Source organism: Solenopsis invicta, chromosome 3 (genome assembly GCF_016802725.1).
Source record: "Solenopsis invicta isolate M01_SB chromosome 3, UNIL_Sinv_3.0, whole genome shotgun sequence".
In the NCBI taxonomy this organism is placed as follows: domain Eukaryota; kingdom Metazoa; phylum Arthropoda; class Insecta; order Hymenoptera; family Formicidae; genus Solenopsis; species Solenopsis invicta.
In genome coordinates this window covers 32,886,952-32,909,083 of record NC_052666.1, presented here as the reverse complement: position 1 = coordinate 32,909,083, position 22,132 = coordinate 32,886,952, and the positions used below count along the sequence as shown (strand labels likewise).

General features: G+C 39.5%; 3 protein-coding genes across 4 annotated transcripts; 1 reads left to right on the top strand and 2 right to left on the bottom strand.

The window, feature by feature from the left end:
- Positions 1–11,800: 11,800 nt before the first annotated feature.
- LOC105207024 lies at positions 11,801–12,924 on the bottom strand. Its single transcript, XM_039447356.1, has 4 exons — positions 12,582–12,924; positions 12,320–12,461; positions 12,035–12,250; positions 11,801–11,953 (listed from the first exon to the last, which is right to left on the bottom strand). Exons 1-4 carry the CDS (start codon positions 12,609–12,611, stop codon positions 11,904–11,906), a joined length of 438 nt encoding a protein of 145 aa, XP_039303290.1. The 5' UTR covers positions 12,612–12,924; the 3' UTR covers positions 11,801–11,903.
- Positions 12,925–13,784: 860 nt separating this feature from the next.
- On the top strand, positions 13,785–21,367 carry LOC105204688 (dual specificity mitogen-activated protein kinase kinase 1). Of its 2 annotated transcripts, none has more exons than XM_011173878.3 (8): positions 13,785–14,466; positions 14,793–15,018; positions 15,098–15,210; positions 15,352–15,463; positions 19,257–19,433; positions 19,564–19,780; positions 19,896–20,062; positions 20,153–21,367. In XM_011173878.3, the coding sequence occupies exons 1-8, from the start codon at positions 14,345–14,347 to the stop codon at positions 20,267–20,269; spliced, it is 1,251 nt and encodes a 416-aa protein (XP_011172180.1). In that variant the 5' UTR covers positions 13,785–14,344; the 3' UTR covers positions 20,270–21,367. The 2 variants fall into 2 exon arrangements, with proteins under 2 accessions (XP_011172180.1, XP_039303289.1); XM_039447355.1 differs by lacking the exon at positions 13,785–14,466 and adding an exon at positions 14,490–14,602.
- Positions 15,460–19,257, bottom strand: LOC105204687 (sodium/potassium-transporting ATPase subunit alpha-B). Its single transcript, XM_011173877.3, has one exon. The coding sequence runs from the start codon at positions 18,931–18,933 to the stop codon at positions 15,721–15,723; it is 3,213 nt and encodes a 1,070-aa protein (XP_011172179.1). The 5' UTR covers positions 18,934–19,257; the 3' UTR covers positions 15,460–15,720.
- Positions 21,368–22,132: the final 765 nt, after the last annotated feature.

Genomic DNA, 22,132 nt, shown 5'->3' with positions numbered 1-22,132 from the left:
GTACCCAGATAGCAAAACGTGATAACTCAGTTTGAAGCAAATCATCGCGCAGATTAAATTGCTTGTTAATTGCTATTACGTTGCCTTTTATTTAATGCGACAAAAATGTTTTAGTCAATTTAGTATCAATATGCTGAGTTTTATTGTCGAGCAAATGTAGAAAAATTATTGAAGTCAATCTGTGTTATTATATTGTGGTAAGTTATGTTTAGAACTTGCCATTACTATATTTTAAAAATTGTTTATAGCAATCTACGAGCAACATGACAGCAACATGTGAGCAACAATTCCCATTTATAACTTGTAATAAGTATAATGCTGATAAGTTGTTGGAAACTTGCCATTACATGGCAAGTACACTTGGTATTACATTTTAAAAACTATTACTGACAAGAACATAATGGTAAGAGGATACCCCCTTCTGTTGCTTTGCTGACAACTAATATGAATATTTGTGACAAGTTGTCGACAACTTGCAATTATTTGGCTATCTGGGTATGTAATACATGTTCCCGCAACACCCGTAACTACGATTTGGAGGTTAAGTTGGTTTCTGCATGAGTGGCTTTCTATCCAGTGTTTGACTCTGTGACTTTTAACTCTGTGACTTTAATTCTTTTGGAAATCCATAGACCAGCGTAAGAAAAAGAAAACGACCAAAGGTATGTAATATTAGGAGTACAAATTGAAAACCGTCGTTTTCCAATAAATGGCGCCAGCGGTAAATGCTGGCGCCAAACGTTAGATCAAAAATTTTAAATGTAAGGTTGGACATCTGGCAACAATTCCTTATCATTGCAGTTGTGAATTTTTATCGGCGTTTTATATTTTTTGTGATCGAAAATGTCGAAATTAGTGCCCAATAAGCGTCATTTGCGGGAAGTTTTGCTTTTTGCCTTCAATTCGAAAAAATCTGCGGCTGAGGCGCGTCGAATGATTGTAAAAACTTATGGTGAGGCTTTCATTAGTGAAAGAACGTGTCGAGAATGGTTCCAACGCTTCAAAAGTGGTGATTTCGGCGTAGAAGACAAGGAGCGTCCCGGACAGGTGAAAAAGTTTGAAGACGCACAATTGGAAACATTACTGAATGAAGATTCATCTCAAACGCAACAGAAGCTTGCAGATTCATTGGGCGTGACTCAACAAGCTTTTTCACATTGTTTGAAAACCATGGGAATGATCCAAAAGCATGGACACTGGGTGCCACACGAATTAAAGCCGAGAAACGTCGAACGGCGTTTTTTCGCGTGCGAACAGCTGCTCCAACGGCAAAAACGGAAGGGTTTTCTGCATCGTATTGTAACCGGCGATGAAAAATGGATCCATTATGATAATCCAAAGCGAAAAAAATCGTGGGGCTACCGCGGCCATGCATCAACATCGACGGCCAAGCCAAACATCCATGGTTCGAAGCTCATGCTGTGTATTTGGTGGGACCAGCTTGGCGTGATTTATTATGAGCTGTTGCAACCGGGTGAAACCATCACAGGAGTTCGCTACCGAACACAACTAATGCGTTTGAGCCGAGCATTGCAGAAAAAACGGCCACAATACGAGCAAAGACACGAAAAAGTGATGTTGCTGCACGACAACGCTCGGCCACATGTTGCTCAGGTCGTTAAAACCTATCTGCAAACATTGAAATGGGACGTCTTACCTCATCCGCCGTATTCTCCTGACATCGCCCCTTCAGATTACCACTTGTTCCGATCAATGGCGCATGGCCTGGCTGAGCAGCACTTCCATTATTACGAAGAGGCCAAAAACTGGGTCGATTCGTGGATCGCCGCAAAAGACGAGCAGTTTTTTCGACGCGGGATTCGTATGCTGCCCGAAAGGTGGGAGAAAGTAGTGGCCAGCGATGGACAATACTTTCAAGAATAAGTATGTAACCATTTTTCAACAATCAATCCTCAAATTTTGACAAAAAACGGCGGTTTTCAATTTGTACTCCTAATAAATACTGAATTTTAGAAATATATGTTATTAAAAATTTTGTTTTTTAATACCTTTTAATCTAAATGTATAAATTATTATTTCAAAATAAATTATTACAATATATGTATACATTATATATTAATTATTTAAAAATAAATATTTAGTTATAAATAAAAATCACAAACGTTAACAAATATTTTAAGATATGCACCTTTCCGTAATTTAATATTGAATTAATATTGAATTGTGCAAAGTTCATTAATATTACTAAGGCTGCGGTCCAATTGACGCCACAAATGCTTCGAAGCGTTTAATTAACCAATCAGAACAATGAATTTTACAAATTAACCAATCGACGAATACTTTGAAGCATTTGTAGCGTCAAGTGGACCGTAGCCTAAGTTAATATTAATTGGGCGCTTTTCACACAGAAAGATACAGTGCAGCACAATGAACCACTTTATCCTTGTTTATTAATGAACAAAAGGGATAAAATGATTTTCTATGTTATGCTGTATCAATTGTATTACTTGTTGGGAAATGCCCATTATTAAAACAGTTCAATTTGCCGCTTAATATGACCTAACTTAGCGTAAGCAAGATACAGCTTCTCATTGGCTAGCCGTCTTACGATGCGCAAGAGCATACCCTTCCACCCGAGTGCACCCAGGCACCTAAAGAGCGTTCAGATTCCTTTAGAGTGCCCCTACCGGACATTAGGTAGGTCGTTCACTTTATCACTCTGTCTATCCCGAGAGAGTGGAAAAACCACATGGGTCCTTGAGCCGGGTGAAACGGGTGGGTGACGTAAAGGTGCGTTCCAAAATGTATCGCTATAAAAATTTCTATATATTTGTGATAAAGCTCGTATATTTAAAACAAATTTAAAATAAAAAAATAAATTTAATTTAAAATATTATAGTAAATAAAAATTAAAATGTATAAATATAATAAAGAAAAACGTTAATAACCAAGTAAAGTTTAAACGTTTTGTTTATTATTCTGTTTATGTAATTACAGATTAATAAATATTAATCTTTTATTCTATTAATGTAAGGTTTCTTGGTCTACAGTCTCACAAAACCGTTATATAAATATTTATATTTGAGATTAGTATGTTAAAGATTTTTAGTATTATTAAATATTTTCTGATACTAATAAAATATACTATTTGTTTTCTGAATTGGTGTGCACTTAAAGTGAAATAGATATACTATATATTTGAAAGTTAGTGAAAACAAGAAGGAACGTTCCAGTGCAGTCTAATGCAGGAATAGAAAACAAGCCTATACATATAATAGATGATATGCGCAACATATATCTTCATCTAATTTGTTAAAATAAAAATTTATTTTTATTGTTTAAATTGATTCGTCTTATTCTACTAGCATTTAATTTTCATCTACTTTAGTTATATTGATAAAAATATTCATAGTAAAATATTTATGTATTATTTTTATCGTTTATCTTGATTTATTATGTAATTTATTCTGAATCTGAGATATTTATGTTACTATTTCTCAGCGTTATTTGCTAAACACACCCAATGTTTGAGAGTGCGTTCAGATTCCATAAACCACTAGGGAGCTTTTCATTAGCTCCGCCCATTTACCCAGTCACCCAGAAATCACTCACCGGGTGGAGAATCTGAACGCAGCCAAGAAGGCAAGTGAATCCCACCGAGGACGATTGGGCAGATGTGAAGAGATTGCTGAGATACTTAAGAGGCACGTCTGAAATGGGACTGACATTCAGAGGAAACTCAGATGATCTAGATGCAATGACAGATGCAAGCTTCAGAGATCATCTGGACTCAACGTCCACGGGAGGCTACGTAATTCGTCTGTTCGGCGATCCAGTAGCGTGGCAAAGTTACAAACAGTCATATGTGACTTTGTCAACTTGCCAGTCAGAGTATCTTGCCATGAGCAACACCTGCCAAGAAATCATTTCACTGGACAAAGCAATCAGAAATATAGTGGGAAAGACGTTCTACCCTGTGCAAATATGGTGTGACAATAAGGCAGCAGGTGATTGCACAGAGAAGTATGGCAGCCATAAGCTGAAGAACTTCGATGAACCCGTAGATCAAATTAAAGAGTACTTAGAGGAAAGAGAGAGATCTGGGGTCAAGAAGCATATGGCAGATACTCACGGGGATTACATAAAGTCATGTGTTTCAGAGGGCAAATGCAAAATCAGTTGGATTGCCACTAAAGAAAACGTAGCGGATATAATGACTAAAGCGCTTGCCAGAGAAGCACACGAGTGTCTAAGAAATAAAATACTAGAGCTTTAAGAGGAATACAAATAATTCAGGGGACTGAATATTAATTGAAATTTGTTTTGTATGTTACAGATTAACTCTCAAGACGAATCATATACAGAGTCAAATTCAGAAGAACCATAATCAAGACTGCTCAGAGGAAATAAGTTACCAAAAAGTATTCTAGTTAAGCTGTGGAATATTGAGCCACAGGAATTTAACTTGCCAAAGAGACTGAAATTAGCAAGTAAGAAATCGTTTATTGTAACACCATAAGTGCCATGAGAAATAGAAATTTTATGACTATAGATAGCTTAGGCTATAAAACTTTTTGTAACTTTGAAATATTTTGAGTTTGAAAAGAGAGGGAGTGTTAGAATACAGAGCTTTTCTAAATCAAAATATACGCGCTTGAGAGATGGCGTTAAGAGCTCAAGTACTGACCCCTTTCTGCAGAGGGCGGTCCCTATGCATCGGGAACTAGAGCCTTACTTGCGCCTGAGCTCGCTTAAGAGACACGTCGTGTAAGACAGAATAAAAAGCGTTAAAAAAGAAAAATAAAAAGTGTGTTGTGTTATCCTTTTCACCGTCATATCCTGCATTAAGTTGTCACGAAGCTGTGCGCGTTATTTTTAAAATTGTTTTGAACTTAGAATTTGTGCGTGAGACGCAGACTGTCTAGTTTCAAGATCGTTCTTCATCAACAATCTTCAAAAATCAGAAAACGCGTCATCTCTTTGCTACCATGAGTAAGTTTTGTAAGTGAGCAATCGGCTCACTCGGTATAAATTTCAAATCGGCCGCCACTGCGGTGGCGTTGTCAGCACATTGCTGCTAGAGTCCCTAGAAGTAGAGAGTCTGGACATTTGCCCCTAAAATGTCGGTGATGAATATGTCAGTGTATGTATGTGAGCTTTATGTGTGTGTATGTTTATCATTGTGTGCACTTGAACGTATTGTATACTGTTATCGCATTGGCTAAAGAGGATTAAACAGGGATCCGTATTGGTGCTGCCATTTTAGGTGCACAGTCACGTGCATCCAATCATGTGGAATCCACAAATGTCCAGACTCTCTACTTCTAGGGACTCTAATTGCTGCCTGCGTATTGCTTGCCTCATTGGCTGCGTGGGTCACGTGACCTTTTGTCTCGTGCCCCAATTGGTTTTGCAAACCACATGATATATATACCGCCATACGATTGACCCTGCGAGGCTCACTAGCGCGCCCCTGCGGTCTCTCTCGTGAGTGTATCATTAGAATTGTTCGTCGTTTTGTCTCTCGGGAACTGCTCGGAGTCGCTCCGAACAAATCCAGCGATCTAATCTAACCTAATAGTGTTTTTTTAGACGGAAGTGATATAGAGGGCAATCGAAGTAAAAACTTGGTTCTGTTTTATTATCTGCCGTTAGAGCAGTTGAGAACCATTCAGGTCCACTCAGAGTTTCCCTGTAATGCTCTTCCGCAAAACAATTCAAATCGGTTCCATTCAGGATATATAATAAACAACCGCGTGTTTTGAAATATATAAAAGTTTAGAAATTTATTGCCGTGGCAAAAATGATAGCGTAAAGCAAGCAGGAGTGTAAATTGGGGCATCAGAACGTAAGTAAAGCGTGTGAAAAGTGCAGGGTTGAGTAAGTTAATACATTTTTTCAACTAAATTAAGTTAAAGTTAATGGTTTATATATAAAATTAATTTAGTTAGCGTTAAAAGTTACATAAAAAACTAACTAGTTAAAAGTTACGTTAAAAGTAAATTAACTTGAGTTAAATTAAAAATTAATTTTAAAAACATTCATATTAAATTACAAAATCATAATTTGTATAATAAATTTAAAAATAGTTAAAGTTAAAAATTAAATTATTAAATAATTAATTTTTAATCCTATAATTTTAAAAGAATACTTTTAACTCTGAGACTTTATAACATTTCATCAAAAATTATAAAACAAAAAATCTTTAAAAAAGTTTAAGAATATTTTATAATTAGTATATATGAAAAATTCTGAGAAAAGATAAACTTTCTAGTATTTCTAAAAAGTGTTCTAATATTTGTATAAAAAGTTTGAGAAAGTTATAAAATTATACAAATATTCTGAAAAATTATATAAAAAATTCTGAAAAAACATTTCACGGGGATTATATTCAATCAGATTAAGTTATACTATCGTGTTCTTTTTACAGCCGTCCGAGTGGACCCGAGTTTATTCCATCGTTCAGAGCAATATCAGTAGTCCATTTCCTGTTCTACGATCCATTTCCGGAATTTCTCTATCTTAATCCAAACATACCCAGGTCTATTCAGATCTGCTTTGAACTAAACCCAGGGCAGACAAAACGAACAATACTATAATCTCCATGGTGAAAATTTTTCCCAGAATTTTTCATATAATTTTTTAAGAATATTTCTAAAATTTTATAATTTACTCAAATTTTTTATACAAATTAAAACACTTTTTAGAAATACTAAAAAGTTTAAATCTTTTCTCAGAATTTTTCATATATACTAATTATAAAATATCCTAAGATTTTTCTAAAAATTTTTTGTTCTATAATTTTTGACAAAATGTTATAAAATCTTAAAGTTAAAAGTATTTCTTTTAATTTATAAGATAAGAAATTTTAAAATTTACGTTTATAAAGAATTCTGAGAGATGTAAATTTTCTGAGTATTTCTGAAAAATGTATAAAAATTGTATAAAATTTGTATAAAAAGTATAAAAAATATTTTCATTTGCAGAGCTGTGCATCCTATTATGTGTATCCATTTCTTGATTGTATTTTACTTTTTGACGTATGTTTTGTTTATAATTAATCATGAGTTCTTCGTCATCGTCATCATCATCTGATTTATTGGAAATATCATCTATTGGCCAGGAAATGTTTTTCGATTCTTCATCTTTTAAAAATAAAAACAATAATAGATATTGCATAGAAAATTATGAAGTTGTTATTTCTGAATATAGTGAAATAAAATTTGTAAAGCATTTTAGATTAAGAAGAGATGTTGTTAATCAACTTATTACAATTTTCTCAATCAGTATATTACGCGTTTACTTCCTAGCCATGACCACTTATTTCATTTTGCATTTTTGCGTGTTACGTTTTTCAAAACGTGCGAGTTGTCTTATGTAATCCAAATGGACCCGATTGGAACTGTCGTTTCGCAAGGGAGCATTACCAGGGTAACTCTGAGTGGACCTGAATAGTTCTAAACTGCTCTAACGGTAGATAAAACAGAACCAAGTTTTCACCCTGATTGCCCACTATATAACTTCCGCCTAAAAGAACACTAGCAAGTTTGCTGGGTTTGTTCGGAGCGGCTTCTAGTAGCTCCCGAGAGACAAAACGAACAATACTAATATTAATTAAACAAAACGTATTATAATTAGAAATAAATAGTGATATTAAACGTAATCAAAAATTTTTGTATTATTATAAAGGTAATAAAATATCTTTTAGTACAGTATAAATTAATACAATGAAAAAAAGAGGTGGCTACTCTCGTGCAATAATAAATTGCAAAAATATTTCTGGTTGAATTTCTGGGTTCAGTTTTTTTCCACGTAATTCAGAAAGATAAAGATAAATTGTTTATTAGCATTACATTTTTATGATAAAATTCTTGAGTTTTTATAATAAAATTCTAAAATTTCTTATTTTATTTATAGTTATATGTTTGTATTTTTTAGAGTTCAATTATAGTTAACTAATTGTAGTCGTAATATTGAAATCTCAATAAACAATTTGCACAAAAATTATCGTGTTTGTGCTTATCATTTTAAAGATCCAACGTTTTAAAATAATTTAAGAAATTGTCTCCATCCGCATGCAGTTCCAGCAGTTATTATAAAAATTCCTGTAAGTTTGGTTGAGGTAAAACAATACTCTGAGAGAGGACCCGAATAAACGTCTGATTCTAATTTTTCTTAAATTTTGTACAGTAATTTGTAATGTCAAAATATGAAAAAGTCTGTCACTTCTCCGAGTATTGTTTTACCTCAATTACAAAGTAAACTGGCTTGCCCGATAATATTAACATATCTATAAATTAATCAAATTAAAATTATTTTCTAATACAGATTATTTTAATAAGAGATTAAAAAGATTTACATTCATTAATTAATTAAAATTATGTCTCTATGTAAAGTATTAATAGTCCCACAAATTGAAGCTAAAATATATTGCCGTGATGACATAATTTTAATTTATTATTGTACAGAAAAAGATTAAATGTCAACTCAACAATTCTTTATTGCTATATAGAGGCATCAAAGTACATACAACTATTTTTATTCGAGAACTTGAATCGGACCATTGAACTATACTCTAACTGGAATGGGACTAGCCGCCAGAAAACATGACAAGGAGAGCCATTTTGAAGGGCCACCTCTCTTTATCAGTACAGTTACGTTAAAAAGTTTTGCAATACCGGCACATGAGAATAGATAAACGAGCGACTTGAGTGACATACATAAATAAAACAAAAGCAAAATTGTATTATATTTTTTTAAGTATTTAAGTAACTTTTTAAGTAAAAGTTAATTTCTTCCTCGTTTTCACGAATTCCGTTACATGCTGTATTAACATGAAAACAAAGATGAAATTTAACTTTTGAGTAGAAAGGTGAATGCTGACGCATGCGCAGAGAACGCTTAGAAAAAGAGAAGTGACCCCTTGCATCATGCTATTTCTATCACGTTTTTTGCTTACGGACGTTATATGGCAGTGCCCATTCCAGTTAGAGTATAGTTCAATGAATCGGACCGATTTCTAGCATTGTGTATACAAGGCTTTACCAGTAGCGGAATTCTGTAACTCCTTAGCGACAATTCGGTATCGTTACAGCGTCGTTGCGCAGATATTATACATGGTAAAAAAGCTGCGCGACGACATGTAACGATATCCCTAGCTGTCGTTAAGAATTATGCCTCGTGCCCACAGGACGCGGCAAGGCTTGCCGCGCGGCAGAAGTTGGCTGAGGAATATTTCGATAGCCAATCAACGTCTCGTTCGCCTGGATGTAATTTCCGCCCCGCGGCAAAAGTTGGATCGAGTTCAACTTCATGATTGGCTACCATGCCAACTTCCGCCGCGCGGCAAGTCTTGCCGCCTCCTGTGAGCACGAGGCATTACAGAATACGGCCTCAGAGAGGAACCCGAGAGCGGCCATGCTGGAATTTTTATAACGCTAAAATTTCCGGCGCACTAACGACGCACATCTATTCTGGCTGAAATGTTAACTAAAATCACATCCATTTTGCAACTGTCGATAAAAATAGTTCAAGTTTGTGCTAAAATCATATAGTGGGGTTACCCTCACCATGTAATTTTAGTACAGACTTTATATGTATTACGCAGGAAATTGGATTCGACGTAACGATAATAACGTAAAAAACGTAAAGTAACTAGGCGGAAGCTAATGTTTCAGTAAACGATATCATTGGTCGGTGCAAGTTACGCTTACGCAAGTTACGCCCCATGTGACGGCATCCTCACATGAAGCGTATTTCGCGGATTTTCAAGAAATGCGTATCTAATGCAACCAATTGCTGGTTAGGGTTTCTCTTGTACTCTCTAAAGCCCGTATCAGACTACGCATTGAAGATTGAGATGAAAGATTAAAGATTGAAATTTGACCAATCAAAACAAGCAAATTTTAACTTCTTTTATTTTGATTGGCCAAAGCTCAATCTTTAATCTTCAATCTTTAATTTTTAATGCGTAGTCTGATGCGGGCTTAACAAAAATGCTAAACAAATTTACGATTAGTTTTTGTAATTTACGCGTCTCGGAAAGTACGCCTCATATGGAACTGATACTCTGCACACTAGAATGTGTGAATCATCTATGTGCGAATCTAACCTGTGCGGGCATACTTTCCTGTCAGTGTGCCGTCATATGGGGCGTAACTTGCGTAAGCGTAACTTGCGCCGACCAATGATATTGTTTTACTGGAACATTAGCTTCCACCTAGTTACTTTACGCTTTTTACGTTATTATCGTTACGTCGAATCCAATTTCCTGCGTAAAAAACGCTGTGTATACATGTATTGGTAACACATGTATTACTTAAATAAACAGAACAAAATTGAAAAATAAATAATGATATCACGGTAAATTAAGAAACAGTTTTATATCAAATTTATTATTTATAATAGCTATTCTGTAATAACATTCTGTCATATCCAATCTTCTTGCGATATGTTGATACAAAATTTTAAGGTTATAGTTGTACATTAATAGATATGTTCGTGTTGCTTGAATTTCTTTCATGTAAAATGCTTTCTTTTTCTTAAATGCCTAACATATATTTATTTTATTTTAAATATATAAATTTTTGAAAATTACAAGGAACAAGAATATATGCCCGCACAGGTTAGATTCATAGATGATTTACACATACTAGTGTGCAGAGTATCAGTTCCACATGAGGCGTATTTTCCGAGACGCGTAAATTACAAAAACTAATCGTAAATTTGTTTAGCATTTCTGTTACAGAGTACAGTTGTGTTCATTATAGTTGCGACACTTTTTCTTAGATGTGTCTCCGAACACGCAACTATAACAAGAGCTGAGAACATGATTGATTCTTACTTGTGAAACCAACCAATTACGTTTGCCGCTCAATGAGCAAGGCTACATTCCAAAAACCATCGAAGAAAAAGTGTCGCAATTATAATGAACACGACTGTACAGTCGCTTGCATTATACCGTTTGTTTTCTGTTCCTGAACTCTCTGAATTAGTGTACAGTCATGTTCATTATAGTTGCGACACTTTTTCTTTGATGGTTTTTGGAATGGAGCCTTGCTCATCAAGCGGCAAACGTAATTGGTTGGATCCATAAGTAAAAACCAATCATGTTCTCAGCTCTCGTTATAGTTGCGCGTTCAGAAACGCATCTAAGAAAAAGTGTCGCAACTATAATGAACACGACTGTACATTAATAGGTATGTCTGTGTTGCTTGAATTTCTTGCATGTAAAATGCTTTTTTTTTCCCAAATGCCTAACATATATTTATTTTGTTTAAAATATATAAATTTTTGAAAATTACAAGGAACAGGAATATATGCGCGCACAGGTCAGATTCGCTCATAGATGATTCACACGTACTAGTGTACAGAGTATCAGTTCCACATGAGACGTACTTTCCGAGACGCGTAAATTACAAAAACCAATAGTAAATTTGTTTAACATTTCTGTTAGAGAGTACAAGAGAAACCCTAATCAGCAATTGGTTGCATTAGATACGCATTTCTTGAAAATCCGCAAAATACGCTTTATGTGAAAGAAGGCTTTTAAATGGTAACATATTTTAGTAAGTTACTAGAATACGTAAATTACGCTACGCAAGTTACGCCCCATGTGACGGCACCCTAACAGAGCATAAGCGTAGCATGAGACCTCTGAACCAATGGGAATCTTATGTAAATCAATATGGCAATTTTATGTTGGACGCTCATTGGTGCATCGGTCTTATGTTGTGCTTATGTTATGTTATGCCGTTTGTTTTCTGTTCCTGAACTCCCTGAATTAGTGTACATACACTTAAAATGAAAAAAAGCATTATTAAAATGAAATAAAGCATTATTTCTTTAATATAAATTGCCGGTATATTTATTGGCGAAGAAAAACATCCATATTTCTAGCATCAGAATAAATTCCACCCAGTCACCAATATTGTTAGGTAAAATCATTTTTCTTGATAGTAATTAGTATCTTGATATATGTATGGCGTAATGTCTGAAATTAGTAACATCTCAAGTTAAAGCAATCAAATGTAATACAAAAGTGTCTTTGATTTTTGCACAGTTAATCAAACACCATCAATATTCGATCCTTCTGTCTCGTTCCAAGGCATCTCTACCAGTTCTAGACTTCCATCCTCTTTCAAGGTTATCCATTTTCTACTTTCGCTCTTCACTTCCATTTTCTGCTCAAGATCCAAGTCCAATCTTATCATCTTCCTCAAGTTTTCAATATTAGCCGTGTCAATCGGCTGCAGAACATACATTTGTTCTGGGGACAACGTGGAACCACCTTTCGTAAGAAAAAATTCCTTTTTAAGACAGATTTACAGTAATGTATTAACTAATCAGTAAATAATACCTAATCGCTGGTAATGTAGCGGAAGCATATAGATGATTTGATAACAATTTGATAAATCCAACAGTGGTAGTGGGGTGAATTGAGTAATAGGAAAAACTGACTGAATCGGCTCCAAAAGTGTTACCTCCATCGCTTTATCATCCTTGATAACGATGTCAGAATTATTTGTAACGTATCAACAGTGTCACTTATAATTATAAAAATTGTAACAGATAGCAAGAATGCATCTGAACAATTTCTCTTGGATTTAACGCTACTCAACCTGTTTCATTCTGCTTGTTCTCCAAGTCATTCACTTTGTTGTAACTATGTCTTTTACTTTCCTCCTAGCTCTCGAAGATGTGTTCGTCAGCTGCCCTTTCCTCGTTATGATCTTTCATGCGATGCATCATAAAGGAATCATGATGCGTGGTGTATTTACACTTGTTGCACTGCAGCCAGATCTGAGATTTCGTCAGTATCTTCTTGCCCAGTGAATTCAAGTCGCAAATCTCAAATTATTTAACCTCATGTCAAATTACTTAACCTCATGTCAAATTGTGTCAAATGCGGTCGTAAGCGGCCGGGATCGATCGTAAGCCTGACGTTACGTTAATCATGAATTGCGAGTATGTAGAAAGATGGTGACTTCTTAGTTTGGAAAATTTCCCCATGGACAGAATCAAAGTCGCTGGGTGTACACTTAAAATGAAATAGATATATATTTGAAAGTTAGTGAAAGCAAGAAGGAACGTTCCAGTGCAGTCTAGTGCAGGAATAGAAAACAAGACTATGCATTTCATGTGCGAAGCCCTTGAGTGTATCTCAGTGCCGCCCAGTGAAAAACGCTAATAATTTACGCAGACCATTAACAGTCCATATTTATATAGTCTAAAATGCCGATATTCATAGTCGATTCTTATATTCAAGATGCAGTGTCAAATATCTTCTTAAGATGTGAACCAATTGGAGAGTCGTATTAGCCAAGGTCCGTGGATTGGCGTTGGAGGGGAAGGAAGGTCGTTGCATAGCCGCCATTTTCGAGACAGCGAGTCAGTGTTAGTGTATGTACGTAGATAGTAAGGTACTACAGCTATTAGTTGTGTGAGTGAGCGAGTGTGCAGTAAAAGTATGGCCGCCGCCATTTTCGTTCCACATCGTTGAAGTGGATGCAACGACCTTCCTTCCCCTCCAACGCCAATCCACGGACCTTGGTATTAGCATCTCGAGATGCTCAAGACGTTACTCGAGACAATCTTGAAATAAGAATCGACTATATGAATACCGGCCTAAGATGCACCCCTCAATCGGTAAAGCTCCAAAGTGATGGCAACACTGATGGTAACAGGCCACTCTTGTTGAAAGTTACGTCAACGGTCGAATGTGATTGGCTGAATCGGGTAAATCAATAAGTAAAAACCAATCCCGTTTAGCTGCTGCTTTGCTGCTCGATGAGTACCGCGCGGTGTGGTTCTAGATGCATCCGCTTTTGTGGTTCCCGCGAAGATTCGTATAACCTCTCTTTTTCGCATTTCATGAGTGTTCCACACCCTTGCCGCTAGGCTAGGTTAGCAACATATTTCGTCGTTGTCGTATACGCGACGATCGCTAGCGTCTATAAACCGTAATAGGAACGTTCCTCTCGCGGAATAATGAAATCTTTAGATAACGAGAGGATTCGTCGACTTGCGATTTGACAGTTCGCGACTTTTGTCGGCGACGTGTATCGAGTGCCGAACGAACGATCCATTTTTGCGAATGCACGCGAGAAGAGAACGATGAATACGTCCGCGAGATTCGCGTTAGTGTTGTGATACGCGCGAAAATTGCTGAATATTAGTGGAGACGGCAAATTTTTACGGTCCACCGCAAACGCGCGCGCGCGCGAGGCCTTGTCTTTTTCATTCGAAAGGAAGATAAGTTAAGTACATGAGACGGATTATTAGTCTTGTATGATCCGCACGTCACGTTTACGTCTACGTCGAATGATAATCTAGTGGTGTAACGTTTGTTCCTTGTAAGCAATTTTAAACGGCCAAACCCCAAATGTCAAAAAACAAATTAAACTTGACATTACCACCTGGCTCGATAGAACCGGTACCAGAAGCGTCACCGTCGCCACCGGTGCCACCTTTACCCGCTTATCCGGAACCTACGGAAATGCCCGAGTAAGTCTACGAACGAGGATCCCTTGGTCCGATTATTTTGACCAAAGTTCGTTATACGACTACTCACCTTACCGTAGAATTTGGGAATTGTATCAATTTTTTGTAAAAATTATCTCAAACCTGGATGATGCTTTGGGTAAGCTCTGTAAAACATTTTGTAAGAGATATCTGCGACTCGACGTAGGATTCTTGGTAAACCACCACTCCGTTTGAATAATTTTCTCACATATACATTTGTGTGTTTGGAATGATTATAAATACGCAGTCACACGTCGCGACATTATTATTTGCACAAGTCTCCATTCTAAATCTACAATTTTTCGCAGCGGCATGAGGGATACGTTGAGCATAGAGATTCTCCAAGCGAGACTAGAGGATCTGGAGATGGACGAAGAACAAAAGAAACGACTAGAGAGCTTTTTGGGACAGAAAGAAAAGGTTGGAGAACTGTGTGGCGAGGATTTTGAAAAGTTAGGTGAATTGGGCTCGGGTAATGGTGGTGTTGTTACAAAAGTTAAACATAAAAAATATGGTCTGATAATGGCGATGAAGGTAAGTGGTAGTATACTTATCGATTCATAGATATTTGCGATGCACTAATTAGTATTGACTTTTATCTTGTATTTTTCAGCAAATACGTTTGGAAGTAAAACCACCTATTAAGAAGCAGATAATTAGAGAATTAAAAGTTCTTCACGAATGTAACTTTGCACATATAGTTGGATTTTACGGCGCTTTTTGCAGGTAAACTTTTACATTTTAAAAATTACTTCTTGTGGCACACACATACACACACATACACTGTGGTATATGTGATCATTAATATAAATATATGTATACTGTCCTTATAGCTTTATGTAAATTTACATATATTATCTATTCCAGTGGGGGAGAAATTTGTATATGTATGGAATATATGGATGGTGGATCGTTAGACCTAATAATGAAAAAAGCAGGACGAATTCCAGAATCCATGATAAGTACAATCACGTGTGCTGTAAGTGAAATTTTTATTGTCGATAAGTAAATAAAAGTCCTGGATGGGATAACCCATCGACGAGATGTGTCGCGATAGAGATAATTCTTTCAACTGATAACTGAAAAGCGCGGTTATCTCCGATCGACTTGGTCGTAACGCGACACACGCGTTTGCGGATTGCACGTAAATTATTTGGCGGCAGCGAAATAATTCGGCTCGCTTAAATTTCAACTATATATCGTGAGATAATGAACGGGGAAAGAGGGAGGGACGTTTCAATAATACGTTTCTCTTTCCATAATTCCACCTGGAAAGAGACGGATACACAAACGTCTCGATTCGTCGTAGAGCCAGAGAAATGCACCGAGCGGCAAGCAGGGCCAGTACCAGTAAGCCATCAGTGGCATAGTCTTCAACACGTATTCCGTACCTGGAACGTAGAGCAAGATCCCCGTCAGAATAATTTCGAAGACGAAGGAAAAATTGACGAACCAGTTGGACATTCCTTGTTGAAAGATAGAATTGCGCCTGGTCTTGCACATGACGAGATCTATCATTTGCGTTATAACGATGGAAAGGAAATATCCGCTTTGCGCCTCCATCAAGAGATTTTTTCTATTTTCGTAGGTCCACGTTTGGCCCCAGGAATCTTGTAGATCGTTTATCGACGGGTTCTCCCAATCGTGTCGTAAGCCCAACAGACGATTGGGCATAAAGCCGTTCATCATGAGCACCATGAAGTAAGTGTAAAATCCGGCCAAGGATTGCGTCATTCCAATCTGGCCGTAGGTAATGGATATCAAACGCTTGTTGACCAGTTTGTCGTACTGAGGATTTCTCGGTGCCCGACGCATTATATCGGACTCGGCTCTCTCGTAGGCCAGAGCGATCGCGGGGACGAGATCGGTGCCGACGTCGATGCAGATGACCAATTCGATGACGAGCGGTAGGGGAATCGCGAACAAGAGGCCGCTCAGCATCGGCAACATCTCCGGCACGCTCGACGTTAACGTGTACGCGATCGATTTCTTCAGATTGTCGAATATCAGACGACCCTCTTCCACCCCGGTGACGATCGAGGCAAAGTTATCGTCCATGAGTATCATGTCCGCGGCGTTCTTGGCAACGTCGGAACCAGCGATTCCCATCGCTATACCTATGTCGGCCTTGCGCAACGCCGGCGAATCGTTGACTCCGTCGCCGGTGACCGCGACAATCTCTCCCAACCGTTGACAGCTCTCGACGATCAGCAGCTTTTGCTGCGGCGACGTCCTCGCGAACACAATCTCCTCGTAGTGGCGTATAACGTTGTCCAGCTCGTTCGCGTCCATACTTCGCAATTCGGTACCGGTGATTACGATCGCGACTCCGCTGACGCTGACACCGCTGGGACGACTACCATCGGCGGTGGCGGTGGCAGTGGCAGTGGCAGCGACAGCGTCAGCGGACGACACCGGCACAACCGCGCCGAGTTGCGGCAAGTCCATCATCGCTTGGGAGTAAGACCTGTTCTGCAGGGTCGCTCGCTCGTAACGAGTCTCGTGGCCCTCGCTAATGATACCCACCTTCTTGGCGATCGCCATCGCCGTCACCGGATGATCGCCCGTCACCATTATCACCTTGATCCCGGCGGTGCGGCACTTGTGCACCGCCTCGGGCACGCCGGGCCTCGGTGGATCCTGCAGGCTTATCAGGCCGACGAATCTGTATCCCTTGACGGGAAAGTTGTAGGAGGCGGGCGAGTCGGTATCGAACTTGTACGTCGGTCCGTACGTACTCGCGGGCAGATGCAGATCGCAGTAAGCGAGAACGCGTTCACCGAGATGGCCCAGGTCGGTGCAGGCTCGGCGAGACAGGGCGTGATCTTTGGCGGTCATTTCCCTCGTCTCCCCGTTCGCCGTCAGGATGGTCGTGCAATTCTCCAGAATCACCTCCGGCGCGCCCTTGAGGATCATCGTGTAGCCCCCCGCCGGCGCCGCCGTTACCGCCGCGTGGATGTCACGACGGTGTATCGACATCTGATACTTGGTCGTGGAGCTGAAGGGAATCTCGGCGACTTTGGGATGAGCCTCGCGATACCTCTGCGTCGGATGAATGTGCTCGCAGAACTTGAGAATACCGGTCTCGGACGCGTCGCCGATGATCTCGCGCTCCTCGATCGGTGCCAGCATGAAGGACTCGGCGGTAAACTCGGCGCGCAGGCAGAGGGTCGCGGCGCGTAACATGACGCCGAAGGCCGGCTTCTCCAGCAACAGATCGCGCTCGGCGCCGATCCTCTGGCCCGGCGGAAAGTTGTATCTGGTATGGCCGAACCACAGATTCGACACGGACATCTTGTTCTGCGTGAGCGTGCCCGTCTTGTCGGAGCAGATCGCCGACGTCGAGCCGAGAGTCTCGACCGCCTCGAGATTCTTCACCAGACAATTCTTGCTCGCCATCCTCTGCGCGGTCAGCGTCAGCACCGTCGTCACGGTCACCAACAGTACCTCCGGCACATTGGCGATAACGATGCCGAGCAGATACGTGAACGCTCGCACGATGTTCGGCTCGAGCAGCAGCGACAGACCGAAGAACGCCACGCCGCATATAACGGCCACGATCGTGATTATCTCGACAAAGTGGCGAATCTCCTTGGCGATCGGCGTCTCGATCTTGGCGAGCTGCGACGTAAGACCGGCCAGGCGGCCGATCATGGTGCGATCGCCGGTAGCGATCACGATCCCTCTGCCGTCACCCGCGACCGCGAACGACGTGGAGAAGGCCACGTTCGCGGACTCGAGGGGATTTCTGTCAGTGGGATGATCGGTGCGCGCCACCGGCTCGCTCTCACCGGTGATGCTCGAGTTCTCGACTCTGAGCCCGCGGCACTCGATTATCCTGATGTCCGCCGGTATCTTGTCGCCCATGCGAATCTCCACCAGGTCGCCGAGGACCAACTCCTCCGTGCTCAGCCGCAGTTTCGTCCCCTCGCGTATCACGGTCGCGAAGGTCGGCACCATCTTCTTGAACGACTCCATCACCTTGATGTTCTTGCTCTCCTGTATGTACGCGAACACCCCCGAGGTGATGCATATCGTGACGATGATGATGCCTAGCCACGCGATGCCGACGTCGTCCTCCTCGTGCGTCAGATGGGTCACGCCGTACAAGACGAAGCATAGAATCGCGCAGACCCAGAGCAACGAGGCGAATCCGTGAAACATACACTTGAGAAACTTGATGTATTCTGGCGTGACCTTGGGCGGTGACAGGGCGTTTGGTCCATCTCGCTCAAGGATTTTGTCCGCCTGCTCCCTCGTCAGACCCGTATGCGCGTTTGTGCCCAGTCTCTCGTACAATGCCTTTAAACTTATCACGTGGCTGTCGGTCTCCAATTCCTGATGCAACTCTTGTATCTCCTGCTCGGTCAGCTTCTTCTTGTGCACGACGGACGGACGAGTCGAAGGTTGATGCACCACGAAGGACGGCGCGTGAATCGGCTGCTGCATGGCCGTTTGTCGCGTGTCAGGTGTCAGGTTCGCTCCTTTCTCTCCCGTGAGATATCTTCTTATTTCTTTAATGTGCGAAAAACATTTTTTAATATCGAAACGTAACGTATATGATGATACTTGACGCGAAAAATGTACCTCTCTCTCTCTCTCTCTCTCTCTCTCTCTCTCTCTCTCTCTCTCTCTCTCTTCCTCTATGATGCGACGATTCGATTCATGACAATCTCATTGCCGATTTATCGAGTACACTCGCTTTGATCACCGTGTTCGCTTGTTTGCGATATAACGCGTCATCCATCTATCGTTTCTCCGTTTGCTTACAGGTTCTGAAAGGTTTGACTTACTTGCGAGATAAGCACGCCATAATGCATCGGGACGTAAAACCGAGCAACATCTTGGTCAATAGCGCGGGTGAGATTAAACTCTGCGACTTTGGCGTTTCTGGCCAACTGATCGATTCGATGGCTCATTCGTTCGTCGGCACACGAAGTTACATGTCGGTAAGAGCTCGTCGTGTAACGCTGTACGGTGTACGATGTACATACGCTCGTGATATTACGTGCGCGAATATGTAAAATAATAATGCGTCGAGCGTTAATATTGAGCATTTCTTTTTTTCCTTTCTTTCAGCCAGAAAGACTCCAGGGATCGCATTACTCGGTGCAAAGCGACATTTGGTCACTCGGATTGTCACTGGTGGAAATGGCGATTGGGATGTATCCTATACCACCGCCGGACGATAAGCTTTTAGCTTCTATATTCGGTTCGGAATGGGTGCAACACGTCGGAGAGAATCCGACGCCAGTCAGCGAGTCCACACCGCCTCCACGACCGCCAACGAGACGTTGTCGGTATTTGGCTCGAGCTACTCGTGTGCTCGTACATTCTCGCATCGCAAAAAAAAAACAGTTTTTTGTCCTCTTGAATCAATAAATTTTTCTTTCTTTCCTTCTCCCACGTAGGCACGCACACTCCCAAACCCTTGGCTGTATTCGAGCTGTTGGAACTGATAGTCAATGAACCACCACCGAGACTGCCATCCGGATTATTCAGCAACGCTTTCATAGATTTCATCGATCGGTGTTTAAAAAGGAATCCAAACGATAGGGCAGACTTGAAAACGTTAACGGTACGTTCTCCTCTGTCTCTCTGACGTGTATCGACGTAAGCTGAAAAGAGAAATGTAAACGTCATCGTATCTTCCGATCGTGTGTTGTAGAATCACGAGTGGATAAAGAAAGCCGAATCGGAGAACGTAGACCTCGCTGGATGGGTGTGCCGCACGATGAATTTGCAACCATCTACGCCAACACACTTATCTACCGTGCAGTCCTGAATAAATGTAACTCTTACATACTTGACTACGTATATTCGCGTTCAGTACTCCTAAGTTACATCTTGATTCATTTAGGTTTTCATTCGACTAAACGGTGGCGTATGTATCCCTTTTGTTCTCTCTTATCTATAGCGAAAATATATTTTACAAAATTTATCAAATTAATACACCTACGTTTTTGATAGGTGCGCTGACCGTATCAAATCGACACTAAATCAATCTCACTGATCACTGTTGAGCGCGATACACGAACGATTACACAGGGATTTGCTTACGAAAGATTTGCCCGTGAGAATTCCGATTGATATCGCGTGTATCTTGGCCATTTTCTTGGTTTTACAGGGAGGAACGTAAGACTACGTTGTGTAACGTGTGTAATAATCTGTATCGCACCGCGATACGTAGGTGTAAAATACTTGGATCGATTCTTGCGGACCGGATGAGTCGTGTTACGCTCCAACTTTGCTCATCCAAATAATTTGTACGAAGCACGCCACTGTGCCAAATATTAATTTCATAAGGTTCACTTTATGTGTTCGTCTTATGCTTCTGTTGAAAGTATGTAAGATGACAAATTGCAATATAAGTTTATTATTAGATTCATGGGCAAATTGTGTTCCCCGTGATACGATATTAGGATGCGCGAGTGTGCATTAAACTTACGAACGTCGTTTGAAAAAATTAATTAGATCAAGTTACTTGTATAAGATTTGTACCTGACATCCATAGAAATGTTATTTACACGATCAAAAATTTCATCTTTAATCACGTTAAACCGTTGTTTTTATATCGATGCGTGACTTTGATTAAACAGGGTTGCAATCTTTAGTTTCACTCACTCACTCATTCGCACACGCACACACACACGCGCGCACACACACACACACGCACACACACACACGGAACATACGCATGTGTGTTCATTTACATTACGGCGATCATTTTAAAAAGAAGCAATTTAGAGAGAATATTTTGATAACATGATCCGAGTCCTTCGAATTCGCTTGCGAATTTATCAGCATTAATGTGCAAAACTTACATAGAGAGAGACTATTGTATACATTTAAGATATAAAAGACCAACTCTGTCATCGCATAATCGATTCTTCGATACATTGGCAAACGTACAAAGTGAATGAAACTCCTCTGATTTTTCACATAATCGCAATTTGCATTACGATTACAATGAAATATTTGGTAACACGTTTCAGCTATTTACATACTCGATAGGCTTTAGAATATTTCATTACGATTTCTTTTGCTGCAAAATATATGTGTGTACAGTGGGTGATATTTTCGATTCCTTCCTAGTGCTAAATGTGCGATAAAGACTGGATTTATTATCGGTATTTTACATTAATTTAAACGTATAAAATGCATGATAGTAATAGAGTGAAGTATCTCACATTTTCATTTTGTTGATAAATAGTAAAAATGAAAAAAAAATACACGTTTCTTTTTCATTGTTGTTATCTATCAACAATTCATCTAAATATATATGTATATGTATATATGCGTATATATGTGTACATATATGTGTAGGCATATATTTTTTATATATATATATATATATATATATGCATATATATATATATATATATATATATGCATACACGCATCGTCCAACCGTAACAAAAAAATTGACCTTTCGTGCGTCCAATTGCATGTCAAATCTTATTGTGCAATTTTTATAAATGTATTTGAGAAACGTCTCGCGCCATTTTACGGTTGTTAGTGGCCAACTTGAAATTCACCGACATTCAAAAAATTAAATGCTAATTGAAAAGTACTCTTCATTTCGACATTGAATCGTTATCTTTCATATTTTATCGCCTTACGTGCCATCTCATTGAATGTAAATTAC